Source organism: Andrographis paniculata, unplaced genomic scaffold (assembly GCF_009805555.1).
Source record: "Andrographis paniculata isolate CXL003 unplaced genomic scaffold, ASM980555v1 Contig22END, whole genome shotgun sequence".
Lineage (NCBI taxonomy): Eukaryota > Viridiplantae > Streptophyta > Magnoliopsida > Lamiales > Acanthaceae > Andrographis > Andrographis paniculata.
The window spans coordinates 3,510,931-3,523,809 of NW_026137513.1; the positions used below are offsets into that span (position 1 = coordinate 3,510,931).

The 12,879-nt window shown below is 32.8% G+C and overlaps 2 protein-coding genes across 2 annotated transcripts; both read right to left on the reverse strand.

Moving 5' to 3' along the window:
* Positions 1–4,417: 4,417 nt before the first annotated feature.
* LOC127245634 (flavanone 3-dioxygenase 2-like) lies at positions 4,418–6,341 on the reverse strand. The gene is made up of 3 exons (XM_051266630.1): positions 5,759–6,341; positions 4,911–5,238; positions 4,418–4,810 (listed from the first exon to the last, which is right to left on the reverse strand). The coding sequence occupies exons 1-3, from the start codon at positions 6,199–6,201 to the stop codon at positions 4,562–4,564; spliced, it is 1,020 nt and encodes a 339-aa protein (XP_051122587.1). The 5' UTR covers positions 6,202–6,341; the 3' UTR covers positions 4,418–4,561.
* A 1,389-nt stretch (positions 6,342–7,730) lies between these two features.
* On the reverse strand, positions 7,731–10,254 carry LOC127245657 (plant intracellular Ras-group-related LRR protein 3). Its single transcript, XM_051266659.1, has 3 exons — positions 9,896–10,254; positions 9,635–9,801; positions 7,731–8,536 (listed from the first exon to the last, which is right to left on the reverse strand). Exons 1-3 carry the CDS (start codon positions 10,136–10,138, stop codon positions 7,885–7,887), a joined length of 1,062 nt encoding a protein of 353 aa, XP_051122616.1. The 5' UTR covers positions 10,139–10,254; the 3' UTR covers positions 7,731–7,884.
* Positions 10,255–12,879: the final 2,625 nt, after the last annotated feature.

Sequence of the window (12,879 nt, forward strand, 5' to 3'; positions counted from 1 at the left end):
AACCAAACCGAAATTTAAAATTTGGTTCGGATTTTTCGGATTTTCGGATTGGATCGGATTGAATTTTTAACAAATTTCGGAATTTCAGATCGGATTGAATTTTTAACAAATTTCGGAATTTCAGATCGGATCGGATCGGTATATTTTAAATCCGAACCAATCCGAAATATAACTGTTGATGTAATTTTTCAACAAAAATAAAGTAAAATTCAAAGATATAGAAAATATCCTTAAACTTAATTAGTGCCTGAGATTAGGAATCTCTAAACACTGTATGGTACAGAAAATAAACTGGAAAATAAAAGACTGAAATTTAAAGTGGTGATCCCCAAATCTGACTTTGCTTTGTTGAAGTTGATTGAAGATGCCTTGCCAAATGATGATCCAAATCCTTAAATATTCTTTGAAGAAAACGTTCAGAACCGTCGCACTGTTTCACCAACCGTTCCCACCAGTTACAGAACTCAGAACTGCCTCTTTCATTGACACATGTCTTTAACCGCCTCGCCAACCGCATAACCCAACGACCGACCAACCGACCAATCTAGATACATAATTGGTCGCCAGATCAAAAGACTCACTGGTCGCCCCATCAAACGACCACTATTTGGTCTCTTCAATCGTCTGACCTATCAACAGACCTTTCTTCGCCCGACTTCCTTTTTCGACCGACCCCCATAGCAGCCAACCTTTGTATCAACCGACCCATTTATCCGACTGCGGATAATCCGACCTGCTTGCCCGACCGCGGACCATCTGACTTGCTTATCTGATTGAGAACCAACCGACTGAGAACCCACCGACTGACTCTGGATACCTTATTATTATTATTATTATTATTATTATTATTATTATTATTATTATTATTATTATTATTATTATTATTTGTGCGTAACAACATGCCTCCTCCTCAAGACTCCTAAGCATCATTTCTTATGATGTTTTAGGAGTTAGTAGGTTAGCATCCGAGGCTACGTCAGCCTCAGATCCGACCTCCATCCTTTGAGGCTACGTTGGACCCGACCTCCATTTATCGCGGACTGGTGCTGGCCTGGACGTTGGTCGATCTTGCACTACCATTGTATTCAGACTCCCGTCCGACTTATTCCTCCTTTCGGCCACTGTTGTTCTGTCATTCTTTTGCTCGCCTGAAAAGTTATGGTCGGCGACCTGACCCGTGTCCGTCCATTCGGCGGGGTCCTCCTGACCTGTATCCGTCCATTCGGCGGGGTCCTCCTGACCTGTATCCGTCCAGGTTACATAGTCCTCCCGATTTTTGTCCGTCCAGTCGACGTGGTCTTCCCGATCTGTATTCGTCCAGTCGGCGTGGTCCTCCCGACCTTTGTCCATCCAGTCGGTGTGGTTGTCCCGACTACGGTCCGTCCATTCGGTGTGGTCCTCCCGACCATGGTCCGTCCAGTCGGTGTGGTCTTCCCGACCATGGTCCGTCCAGGCGTCGTGATCCTGCCGACCTGTCTCCGTCCATTCGGTCGTCCCTGGTCGGGCCTGTCCTCCTGTTTGGTCCTGTCTCCAGTCTGTCTGACTGGGTATATGCTCAGGAATGGCGTTGTCCGTTTGGGGGCATGACATTTCTGGCGGTGCAGGAACCGAATTCAACATGAATTTTGATTGCTCCATCAAGTTTTGCATTGCGTCATGTATTGCCTGCAGATTTGCTATCTGCTGGTCGTACATTTGCCGAAAACCTGCTGTAAAACCTGCTGTCAATTCGGCCCGTAGTTGGGAAGCTTCTTCTGCCGTGATAAAGCCAACGACTGTACTGTGGAATTGAAAATTTGCCATATGGATCAGCAATTTTCTCCCACTGTGGTCGCCAATTTGTTGATGTAATTTTTCAACAAAAATAAAGTAAAATTCAAAGATATAGAAAATATCCTTAAACTTGATTAATTAGTGCCTGAGATTAGGAATCTCTAAACACTGTATGGTACAGAAAATAAACTGGAAAATAAAAGACTGAAATTTAAAGTGGTGATCCCCAAATCTGACTTTGCTTTGTTGAAGTTGATTGAAGATGCCTTGCCAAATGATGATCCAAATCCGTAAATATTCTTTGAAGAAAACGTTCAGAACCGTCGCACTGTTTCACCAACCGTTCCCACCAGTTACAGAACTCAGAACTGCCTCTTTCATTGACACATGTCTTTAACCGCCTCGCCAACCGCATAACCCAACGACCGACCAACCGACCAATCTAGATACATAATTGGTCGCCAGATCAAAAGACTCACTGGTCGCCCCATCAAACGACCACTATTTGGTCTCTTCAATCGTCTGACCTATCAACAGACCTTTCTTCGCCCGACTTCCTTTTTCGACCGACCCCCATAGCAGCCAACCTTTGTATCAACCGACCCATTTATCCGACTGCGGATAATCCGACCTGCTTGCCCGACCGCGGACCATCTGACTTGCTTATCTGATTGAGAACCAACCGACTGAGAACCCACCGACTGACTCTGGATACCTTATTATTATTATTATTATTATTATTATTATTATTATTATTATTATTTGTGCGTAACAATAACATTTTAATATATTTTTTAAATTATATATATTTAATATTTTATTAGAAAATATTATATTTTAATATAAAAAACTCAAATTTATTAATTATATTTTAATATATTTAATTTTTATATAATATATATTTAATATTATAAAATAATAATAAAATATAAAAGAAATTTAAAAATAAAAAAAAATATTTAAAATTTCGAATATTTCGGTTTGGTTCGAATTTTTTTGTTCGGATTACGGATTTTTGGATTTCGGATTTCGATTATTTCGATTCAAGTCGAATTAGTTTTTTCAAAAATTTCAAATTTTCGAATCGATTCGAATTTGACAAAATTCGAACCGAAAATCCGAATGATCAACCCTTGCAATAGACAGATTGATTTGTATTGTTGTAATAATATTGGAAATTAATATTTGGAAGTGTGCGCATTAAATTGGTACATAGAAGTCAGGCAAGCGTGCGTGATATGTCTGGCCTTTATTACACATAATTCATAGACCTAATCATAATCCTATCTGATCCTATATATTTTGCCCTATTCTCCACATTTCGTCCATTTGCTGTTTAAATAAATACACAAATAACATTCATCACACAAGGACCACATCCAAAAAAATTTAAATTAATAATATTCCATCCGTCTCATGACTATGTATTTAATTGCTTTTTGCATGTAGTTTTAAAAATATTTGGATGTACTATAAATAAAATGGAAATGACTAAAATAACCTTATTAGTACGGTGTGATATAAAGGTAATGACATTTGTGTAATATATTATAAATTGAAAGAGTATTTGCAATGTTAGATAGATAGTACAATTACTTTTAAAAAAAAAGAAATAAATATTGTGTTATGAGATCGACTAAAATGAAAAAATAAATACTTTGTTATAGAAAAGAAAGAGTACAATAATAAAAGTAATCACATTAATCTTCAAGATATGTTTTTGCGTTTATTTACTATCGTAAAATAAAATTCTCAGAATTATATTATTCCCCCAAAATGTAAATTACAATTTATATGTATTTACTTTAATGAAAAGAGCATTCTGATGGGCCTCGGCCCATCATTATTATCAGATTTATTAGAATTATGAAAAGCTATGGGTTTTATAAATAGACTGTGCTTAAAATCACGGCCCATAAAGCCCAACTGTTTGGTTCATTCCCACAGATCGAAAGGGCCGGAAGGGCAAAATCAATTTTTTTATCGATGTTTTTATTTATTTATTTATTTTTATTCATAGTACAATCTGGCAAAAAATTAAAAAAATTAAATATTTTAGAAAAAAATTTAATAAAATTATATAAAATTCAATATTTTTTTACTATAAAAAATAAAATTTAAAAACTAAAAGTATAAATCAACAAACATATAAAAATTTTATAATTTTTTACATTACAAAATAAATAATTATAAGGGACAAATTACTATAAAATACATAATTTTATTATTTTTTTACATTAAAAAATACATATATTTTAAGGGTTTTGGTGAGTTGATCCTCCTAGCCCCACGTAGTTTCACCCGAAAGGGTATTGTTACCCTTAAGAAAATTTACCCGCTTCAGGTTTTAAACAATAGAATAAGTTTGTTTTTTTACATAACATTTTAAATAATAATAAAAAAAGCTGCATATTTTGTGCTGATCGGGCCAAGTCAACATAGCATAGTACTAATTTGATTAGATCAACATATATTATATGGATAACTAATATATATTTATACATGTCTCAATATATTTATAATAGACATATATTATATGTTTGAAATATGTATAAATATACGCTGGTTACTCTATAGTCTAAGGGTTAGATCAGTATAATGGTGATTTGACCAGATCAACCACTGATCCATGTAAAAAAAAAAAGAAAAATAAATAAATTATTTGATGTAATATTATTTTTATGGATGCATAGTCAATTCGATGGAATCGAATGATAATAAATCTTGTCGCTATTATACATGCTCTTGTATAATCGTAGGTTGTTCGATCGAGACTACATGGAAGTCGTTAATGGTTCAACCGGAAAGCCTCCTTCACCCTCCACACTGTGCTCTCCTGCCTTAGAAATTCTTCCATGAATTCTCGAAAACAATAGGTCCTATAAATCGGAGGATGTTCTTCGTCGAGCAACTCGTCAATCGGACCGATCATCGAGTCCATATTTGGTCCATAGAACATGGCAATCGAAGCTCGGTCCAAGTCCTTGTTTGTCACTACCCTATGGTGCACACTCTTGTACTTTCCATTGCTCATAACCTAAATACGTATAAAAAAAGTTATCTCTTCAACTTATTGTCTTAAATTTTTTTTTTAAAAATAAAAATTCAGAGTCAGAATGATGAATTTTTTTTCCTACCTCGATTTGATCGCCGATGTTGACAAGAAGGGCGCCAGGAAGAGGATCCACCGGCACCCATTGCCCGTCTTGCATCACTTGTAAGGCGGAGACATCCTCGGATTGCAAGAGAACAGTGATTGCGATGACGTCCGTGTGAGAAAGTGATCCTAAAGTGAGCTCGGGCCGCGGACACGGTGGGTAGTAATTGGCATGCGCCACTAGCCTCGGCTTATCCCCGAGCCGTTCTTGCAAGTAATCTTTCTTTAGCCCCAATGCTTGCGATATCAACCGTAATAGCCGCGTGACGAGCCAACCGACTTCCTTGGCGTACTCGCCCGCCAATTCTCTAAATCAATTGGTTTAACATCTCGAATCAAAATTATATTACAAAACCGTTAGGATTCTGTTAAAAAGGAATTTCAAATTTCAATTTAAAATCAATTAATGTTAAGTGGAGTAGCCCTCCATTTATAATATGAGTTCCCACACTCATGATATATATATAAAAAAATATATGTATATACCCTATTGGGGTGGGGGTGAGTGGACCAAAGGTCAACAATTGATCTAGTAAAGTCGATATGGTAATGATTTCACCGAATCAACATATAGTATATGAGTGATTAATATATATTTATACATATATCAATATATATATATTATAATTTAGCATGTCCTATTTTATAATACCGTATATGTTAAAAAATATATAAATATATACTAAGTCATCTCTATCCCCTCTATTGATCCGGCCAAATCAGTATCATGCTGATTTGGTCGGCTGATTTGGTTGGATCAGCACAGAATCTGCAGCCGGCCGATCCTTTGCTATTGCACAAATACATGTAATAATATATATATCTAACCGATAATGTGGAGGATTTCGCGGCAAAAGATGAGAAAAGTCGTCCGATGGATGCCAAGGGTGCGCTAAAACCTCGCTCCACATGGTGAATTTATCATCATCGCCGTTGAGGTAAAAATTCGAGACCCGTAGAGGCTTGGTTTTGTCGTCGGTGAAAAGATGCGATCTTTCTTCGGCGGGGAGTCTAAAGAAGTCGTGAACGGCTCCGATCATTTTCCGGCACAATTCCTTCGGCACGCCATGGTTGATGATATGGAACACGCCGTGGCCTTCGCAGGCGTCGCGGATTTTCCCGATCAAAGATGCTTGTTTCTCGTCCAAGTCGATGACCGGAATCGGGATTGACTTGGACGCCGCCGGCCGCTCCGCCGCCGGGAGGATGAACTTGTCGTCGTGGATCGAAAGAAGAGTGCCGTTAGCCAGAACAAATGGTTTGTTATCCATAAATTGAGATCGATTTGCAGAAATTAATGTAGACAGAATGATGGATTGAGGATAATATAATTTATTGAATTGAGGAATTTTGTAAGAACATGGGATGGGAACGACATGGGACCTGTTTGGACAGACTTTATACCAAATATACATATAGATATCTATCTGTTTGTATCTATCTATATTTATATATTTAGATGCTTACCGGCGAGTCTTCTTGTTTTAGTCCAAAAGCTACCATTCTATTCTACTACATGGGAGGAATTTTTTTTCGAAGAAATTGATAATCAATAAAAGACAAGTTTGGTATTAAAATATCAACAAACTTTTGAATTTTAAATCTATCTAATTAAGTTCCAATCAAGCACGCCGTGGACAGTTGTGAATAAATTTAATCATTACTACTTATTTGACACGTAAAGACATGAAATATAAATAGAAAATACTATATATATTAATACTAATATAACTACAAAATATAAATAATATACTACCTCCGTCCCGGTGCAAGATTGCCGTTTACTTTTTGTACGTAGAGTTTTTAATATTAGTATTATAATAATTATAGTGAAAAAAAAGAAAAATATCCTTATTAGTATTGTGTAATATAAAAGTAATGACATTTGTGTAATATAGTATAAGTTATAATGATATTTATTATGTTAGGTAGATAATACAATTATTAAATTAAGAAAATCTAACTTTATTTTAAAACAAACAAAAATAAAAAATAATAATCTTTTTCAATGAGACATTGTGAGTATAACAATAATCTATATATATGTGTTTGTTTGAGGGATTGGATTAGATTTTCACTATTCATCCGATTTTTTCCCCCAAAAATATCAAATCAAACACCTATTTTTCATTTTTATATTATATTAAAAATCAATTTTATATTCAAAACATCAAATCAATACCTATTTATATCACATCATACAACTATTCAAATTCAAAATTTTTAATGTTCAAATCTCAACTTAAAATCCAACTCCCCAAACAAACACCCTAATATATATTATAATTGAATTCAATATATAATTTAATAATAAAGTATGTTCATGCTTTCTTCTGTGTAAAGTATGATTTATCGTCTGTGTGCTAATCGAGAAGAATCAAACAATATTTAATACTTTCTTCCTTTGGTATTTATCCTTTTTTTTTTTTTCACACAATTTTAAAAATATTAATAATATATTTAATTATAGTAGAAATAAAAATAAAAATATTAAACTAAAGTTATTACTATTCTACGATATAAAAAATAACGAGGTTTGTATAATATATTGTAAATTAAAAATATATGTATAATATTAAATAAATAATGCAGTTATTAAATAAATAAATACTTTGTCATGTACAACTAAAATGGAAAAATAAACATTTCACATATTAAAAAAAATAAAAAATAAAAAATAAAAATTGTTTTTTTTCTTTTTTTTGTTATTAATATATAGCTCCAAGAAATGCAATTCTTCCAAATTGGCGGAATCAATCATTTCTAAAATTGGATTTGGGCAATTGCAACTAATCCTTCATCCTACAAAATGCTTACACTTTCCATACTATGATGCAAAAGATTTCTTTACATTGTTTAGATACATATTATTGTATTTTCATGCGATATTTTGTGTAGAATACAGAGCTTTCTTCAACCCAAATAGCTTATTACATCGACTTCTTCATTACCAGTTACAGCTGCTGATCCAAGAACGGATCTTTCGGCGAATTCGATCCAAAATACCCGGAAACTGTCTGCGAAACGCCGGAATAAACATTTTGCAGCAACGAGGCCCCCCACGTCGCCCACCCCCCATTTTCGTTCTCCTCGATCAATCGTTGTCGCTGCTGCTGCATCCTCTGTTCATCTTGTAATGAACTCATCCTTATCTTCACCATGTATTCTCGAACATCTTCGACCCCGCCGACCGCTATTTCGATCGGAGGAACCACAAGTGGGTTCTGATGACAGTCGAGCTTGCGCAGATTCTGAAGCCGATAAAATGTGTCCGGAAGAGCTCGAATTTGGTTGTTGCTGATGTCGAGTTCTTGGAGATTGGTCAGGTCGCTGATCGATTCGGGCAATTCCGTTAAGTCGCTGAAGTTCCGGCTTACGTTCAAGACTTGGAGATTTGTTAATCTCCCGATTGCGGACGGGAGCGCGTGGATCGCATTGAAATGGGCGTTGAGGTACTCGAGGGATTTCATTTCGCAGATTGAATTCGGGAGCGCTCTTATTTTGTTGAGGTATATAGAAAGCTTTTGAAGGTTTGTCAATCCGTAGCCGATGTTTGTTGGTAGAAACATCAAGTTGTTAAAGCTCGCGTCGAGCTCAATCAACGACCTGTTTTATGATTTCGTAACTCAGCACAGTGATTGTTCTAGACGTACCATAATTGCGAAGGTAGTTCAAAATTTCTATGATATGAAATCACTGTTAACTAACGATGGAAGAGGTTAAATACATATATTTTTTTAAGCTATAAAGGGTTTGACGTAATTTTTTAACGATGAGTTTTTTTGTGTAATTTTTATAATTTACGAGTGAGTTTTATACTATTTTGCTTAAAATATGTTAACTAACGTTACGAGAATCAGTCTATACAGCGTGAGAATAATTATGGTGATGTGTGTAATAAAAACATATCATGTTTGTATATATTATGGGTGTTGATTTAGAAAATTTAACACGGTGTTGCTTTTCAAAATCACCACCTATAATATATACAAACAACACATATTCATGTTAGAATTCTTCAAATTAGCACTCATATATGACATATTCTTATTACACACATCATATATTGTGGGTAATAAAAATATGTATTTTTTATTCGTAATTATATGTGTGTTGTATAAAAGTCTGTCATGTGCTAAAACGGTTGTGTGTTATACGAGACTATATTATATGATGTTAGTTCATATGACGTATTTGTATTATATTAATATATATATAATGTGTTGTCTCTAATAATACTATCTACTATCGCATAACTAGAGCTGTTAAACGAATCGAGCCGTTCGTGAAGTACTCGGCTCTGTTCGACTCGATTCGGCTCGGTTAAAGCTCGTTCGCGAACGTTAACGAGCCGAGCCGAACAACATAAACAAGCTCGTTTGGTTAACGAACGAGCCCGAGTTTTGTTCGCGAACATTTACGAATGTTCGCTTAAATAATATATTTATTATAAATATTATATATACATATAAAATTATAATTTATAAATAAATAAAATATTAATTTAAAATATATAAATAAAATAATTTTAAATTTTATATCACACAATTCTAATATGAGTATTTTCATATTTTTCACTGCAAGCCATTATAATACTATATTCAAAAACCTATGTGCAAAAGTAAACGACAACTTTGCACCGAGACGAGGACGGGGACGGATGGATTATTATTAGTAGTAGTAGTAGTATTAGTTTGTGCTTACCTGCAACCGGCGATGCTTTCGGGGAGTTTCTGAAGTTTATTACCAGAGACGTTGAGGACTTTGAGATTAACGAGCAAACCGATGGAGTCCGGCAAACCTTCTAGAAGGTTGGACGAGACGTCGAGTTCCTCCAACTTACGCAGTCCTGAAATCGAGTCTGGTAAGACCTGTAACAAAAAAAAATAATTAAGAAATATAATGGATCAATAAAAATTAATCCTTCGATCGATCCTCTTGAAAATGGTAACCAAGACTTCTGACCTGGAGGTGATTTTTGGAGAGATTAAGAAAGATCAAACCCTGAATCTTGCCCAAAGCCTCAGGCAGAAATTTCAGGCGGCGCCCAGAAAGGTCAATTCTTTCAATAACCCTTTCTTTATTACTATTCTGGGCTTCTGTTAAAATCCTTACAACCTCCTCATCCAAAACGACGTCGTCGCCGTAATCATATCCGCCGGCGCTGGCGCCGGTAATCATCTCCTTGCCGATTTCTTGTTCTTCCATTTTGGGAGGGGGCTTACAGATAAGTTCGATCTGATTATCTATGGGAAACGCAGTTATGATTTTTGAGTTTAATTCTTGGTGGGGTGGGGTGGGGTGGGGGTGGGGTGATGACAGATTCAGCGTAGACCAACTTGTAAGTTGTAATAGTCTAGTCTGAATTAATTTAGTTGTTAGATGGATTCAATGTTCAAACTCTATTACCTAGGCTTCATTTTAATTGATAATTTTTTAGTTCTTAAAAAAAACTTCATTCATTCATGAGTAGAAGTAGTCCCTTTGAATTTGACAGGAAAATTTTAAAATTTTATTAAAAAGTGATGCAAGTGAAAAAGTAGTTTAAAATTTAATTTTGTCAAAATCAATAATATGTTATTAACCAAAATAGTGAAAATTAAATTTGTCGGACGAAATAAGAATTGAAATTTTAATTTATAAAATTTTGAGGCTAGGTAGAGATAAATTTTTTAAAAATTCTAAAATAAAAAATAAAAATAAAATAGAATGTTTGATATAATATTTATAAAATAAAAAAAAAATGATGTGCTCTTTTTTTTTTTTAAATATAAATTTCTATAATGTAAAAATTTTCAGAAAATATGTAAACAAAGCTTATAAGTGTTTGTATATATGATGTCATGAATCTAGGATGGGCCTAAAACCCATTATTTCTGTCAACTGCAATAATGGGCCGGGCCCATCCTGAGAACAAATTTCTTACAAGCAATGGTCCATATATTATTATTATTATTATTATTATTTGAGAAAATTAAAGTTACTTATCCATGCAGATGTCTTAAGAAAAACATAAAACTGGATAATGATTGGTTTTCATATATTGTTTGGATGTGATGAAGCAGACAAGAACAGGCAATATTGAGATAAGGTGGGGGCACTTCTTGACCTTTCTCAATATATATATATATATATATATTATTATTTTATTTTATTTCTAAAATTTCAAACAAATTACATTAATTTATATCTATCCAAGAAACATCACTAAGTCATATAATTACCTATATTTAAGAGATGGAGATGATTTCCTGTCATCAACTTCAATGCCAAAATTTTAATTTTTTTAGAGAGAGTTCCAAAAATAAATAGGATTATGGTTAAATATCTCGAAGATATTTTAAATTTTTTTTTAAAAAATAATAAAATGCTAAATAAAAAATAGATATTGAACATAATATAAATACATTATAAATCTGATATTTTATATATAAAAAAAGATTTTTAATATAATAATTTTATTAAAAATTAATTAATTTAATATTAAATCATATTAATAAATAATATTGAGATAAGTTGAAAACCTACATTAATAATAAATCATATAGAACTTGGATATTTATAATCCCAAATGGCCAAATTGTCCACTTGTTGTCAATTGGATTTACTGATTACACAACAAATAGTGGCTTTGTTTTAATAAAATCATACTCATTCCATTTTAATTTAAATATATATATTTTTTATTATTTTTGTCTGCTTAATTCAAAAGTATATTTTTTTAAAGTAAAAATAATAATACATTAATAACAAAATATTCTTAATTTTTATTTAAATTACGAACATATTATTACACATGTTGAGAATTTTGATAAATCCAATAAATTTGGAAATAAATTCACAACACATACAATTATTTTATATAAAAAGTCAAAGGCCAAAATGTTAAAATTTCTTACATAATTCCACTAACCAATAAAAATACTATTCCCTCCGTCCCACTTAAATTGTTCACTTTTGCTTAGACACAGTGTTTTAGGTATTGGATAATTAGTAAGTAATTAAGAAGTATAATAGTAAAAATAATTATAATTTAATAATAATTATAGATTAAAATTAAGATGATTAAATAGTTTACTTAAAATAAAAAATAAATTATAAATTATGAATTTTAAAATATGATTGAAATGTATAATTATATTTCCAAAAAAAAAGACAAATTAAGTGAAACAAAGATAATATTATTTTTTAATTTAATACAAAAGTCCAAAATACACCTTTCAAAATGGAGAGATGAAGTACTATTGATATATGTCATAACGGATAGATGAAGTACTATTGATATATATGATGACATACTTTTCAATATGTATATATATACTAAAAAATAATGTATATAACCAAAAATAAATAGATAAATAAATATTTGTTTTTATTTAGAAAAAAAAAAAGAAAAGTATTTGCAAAGGCACCCTTTGTATTTAATATTTGTTTAATCTAGTAAAGGTGGTGGGGAATACATTATGGGCCCATATTGAAATAATTTTAATGTTGTATATAAATGAATTTATCAATTTATTTATTTATTTATTATCCACACACACTTACACAACATGCACTCTTATGAAATTTTGCCTCCATTTGTCCCATAAGGGATGGTCTGATGGTTTAGGGATTGGACTCATAATCGTGAGGTCATAGGTTCAAATCCTCGATGCCTCAGATCACATGTCATACATGGTACGCCTAGTGTAACTTTTCGCATTTTCGGGTAAAAAAAAAAAAAAAAAAAAGCCTCCAATTAAAGAATATCTCATCATTTTATCTACAAATATTTGACAAATTTATCTCTTTGATTGTGGATACATGCATGCATTTTGAATTTAATGAGTCGAGGAAGACAAAAAATAGTGTTCGATTGAGACAAATTGATAATATCAAGATTGATTGACTACTTTGATCAAAATATGTATAGATTCATCCTCCATCACACACAATATATTTAGAGG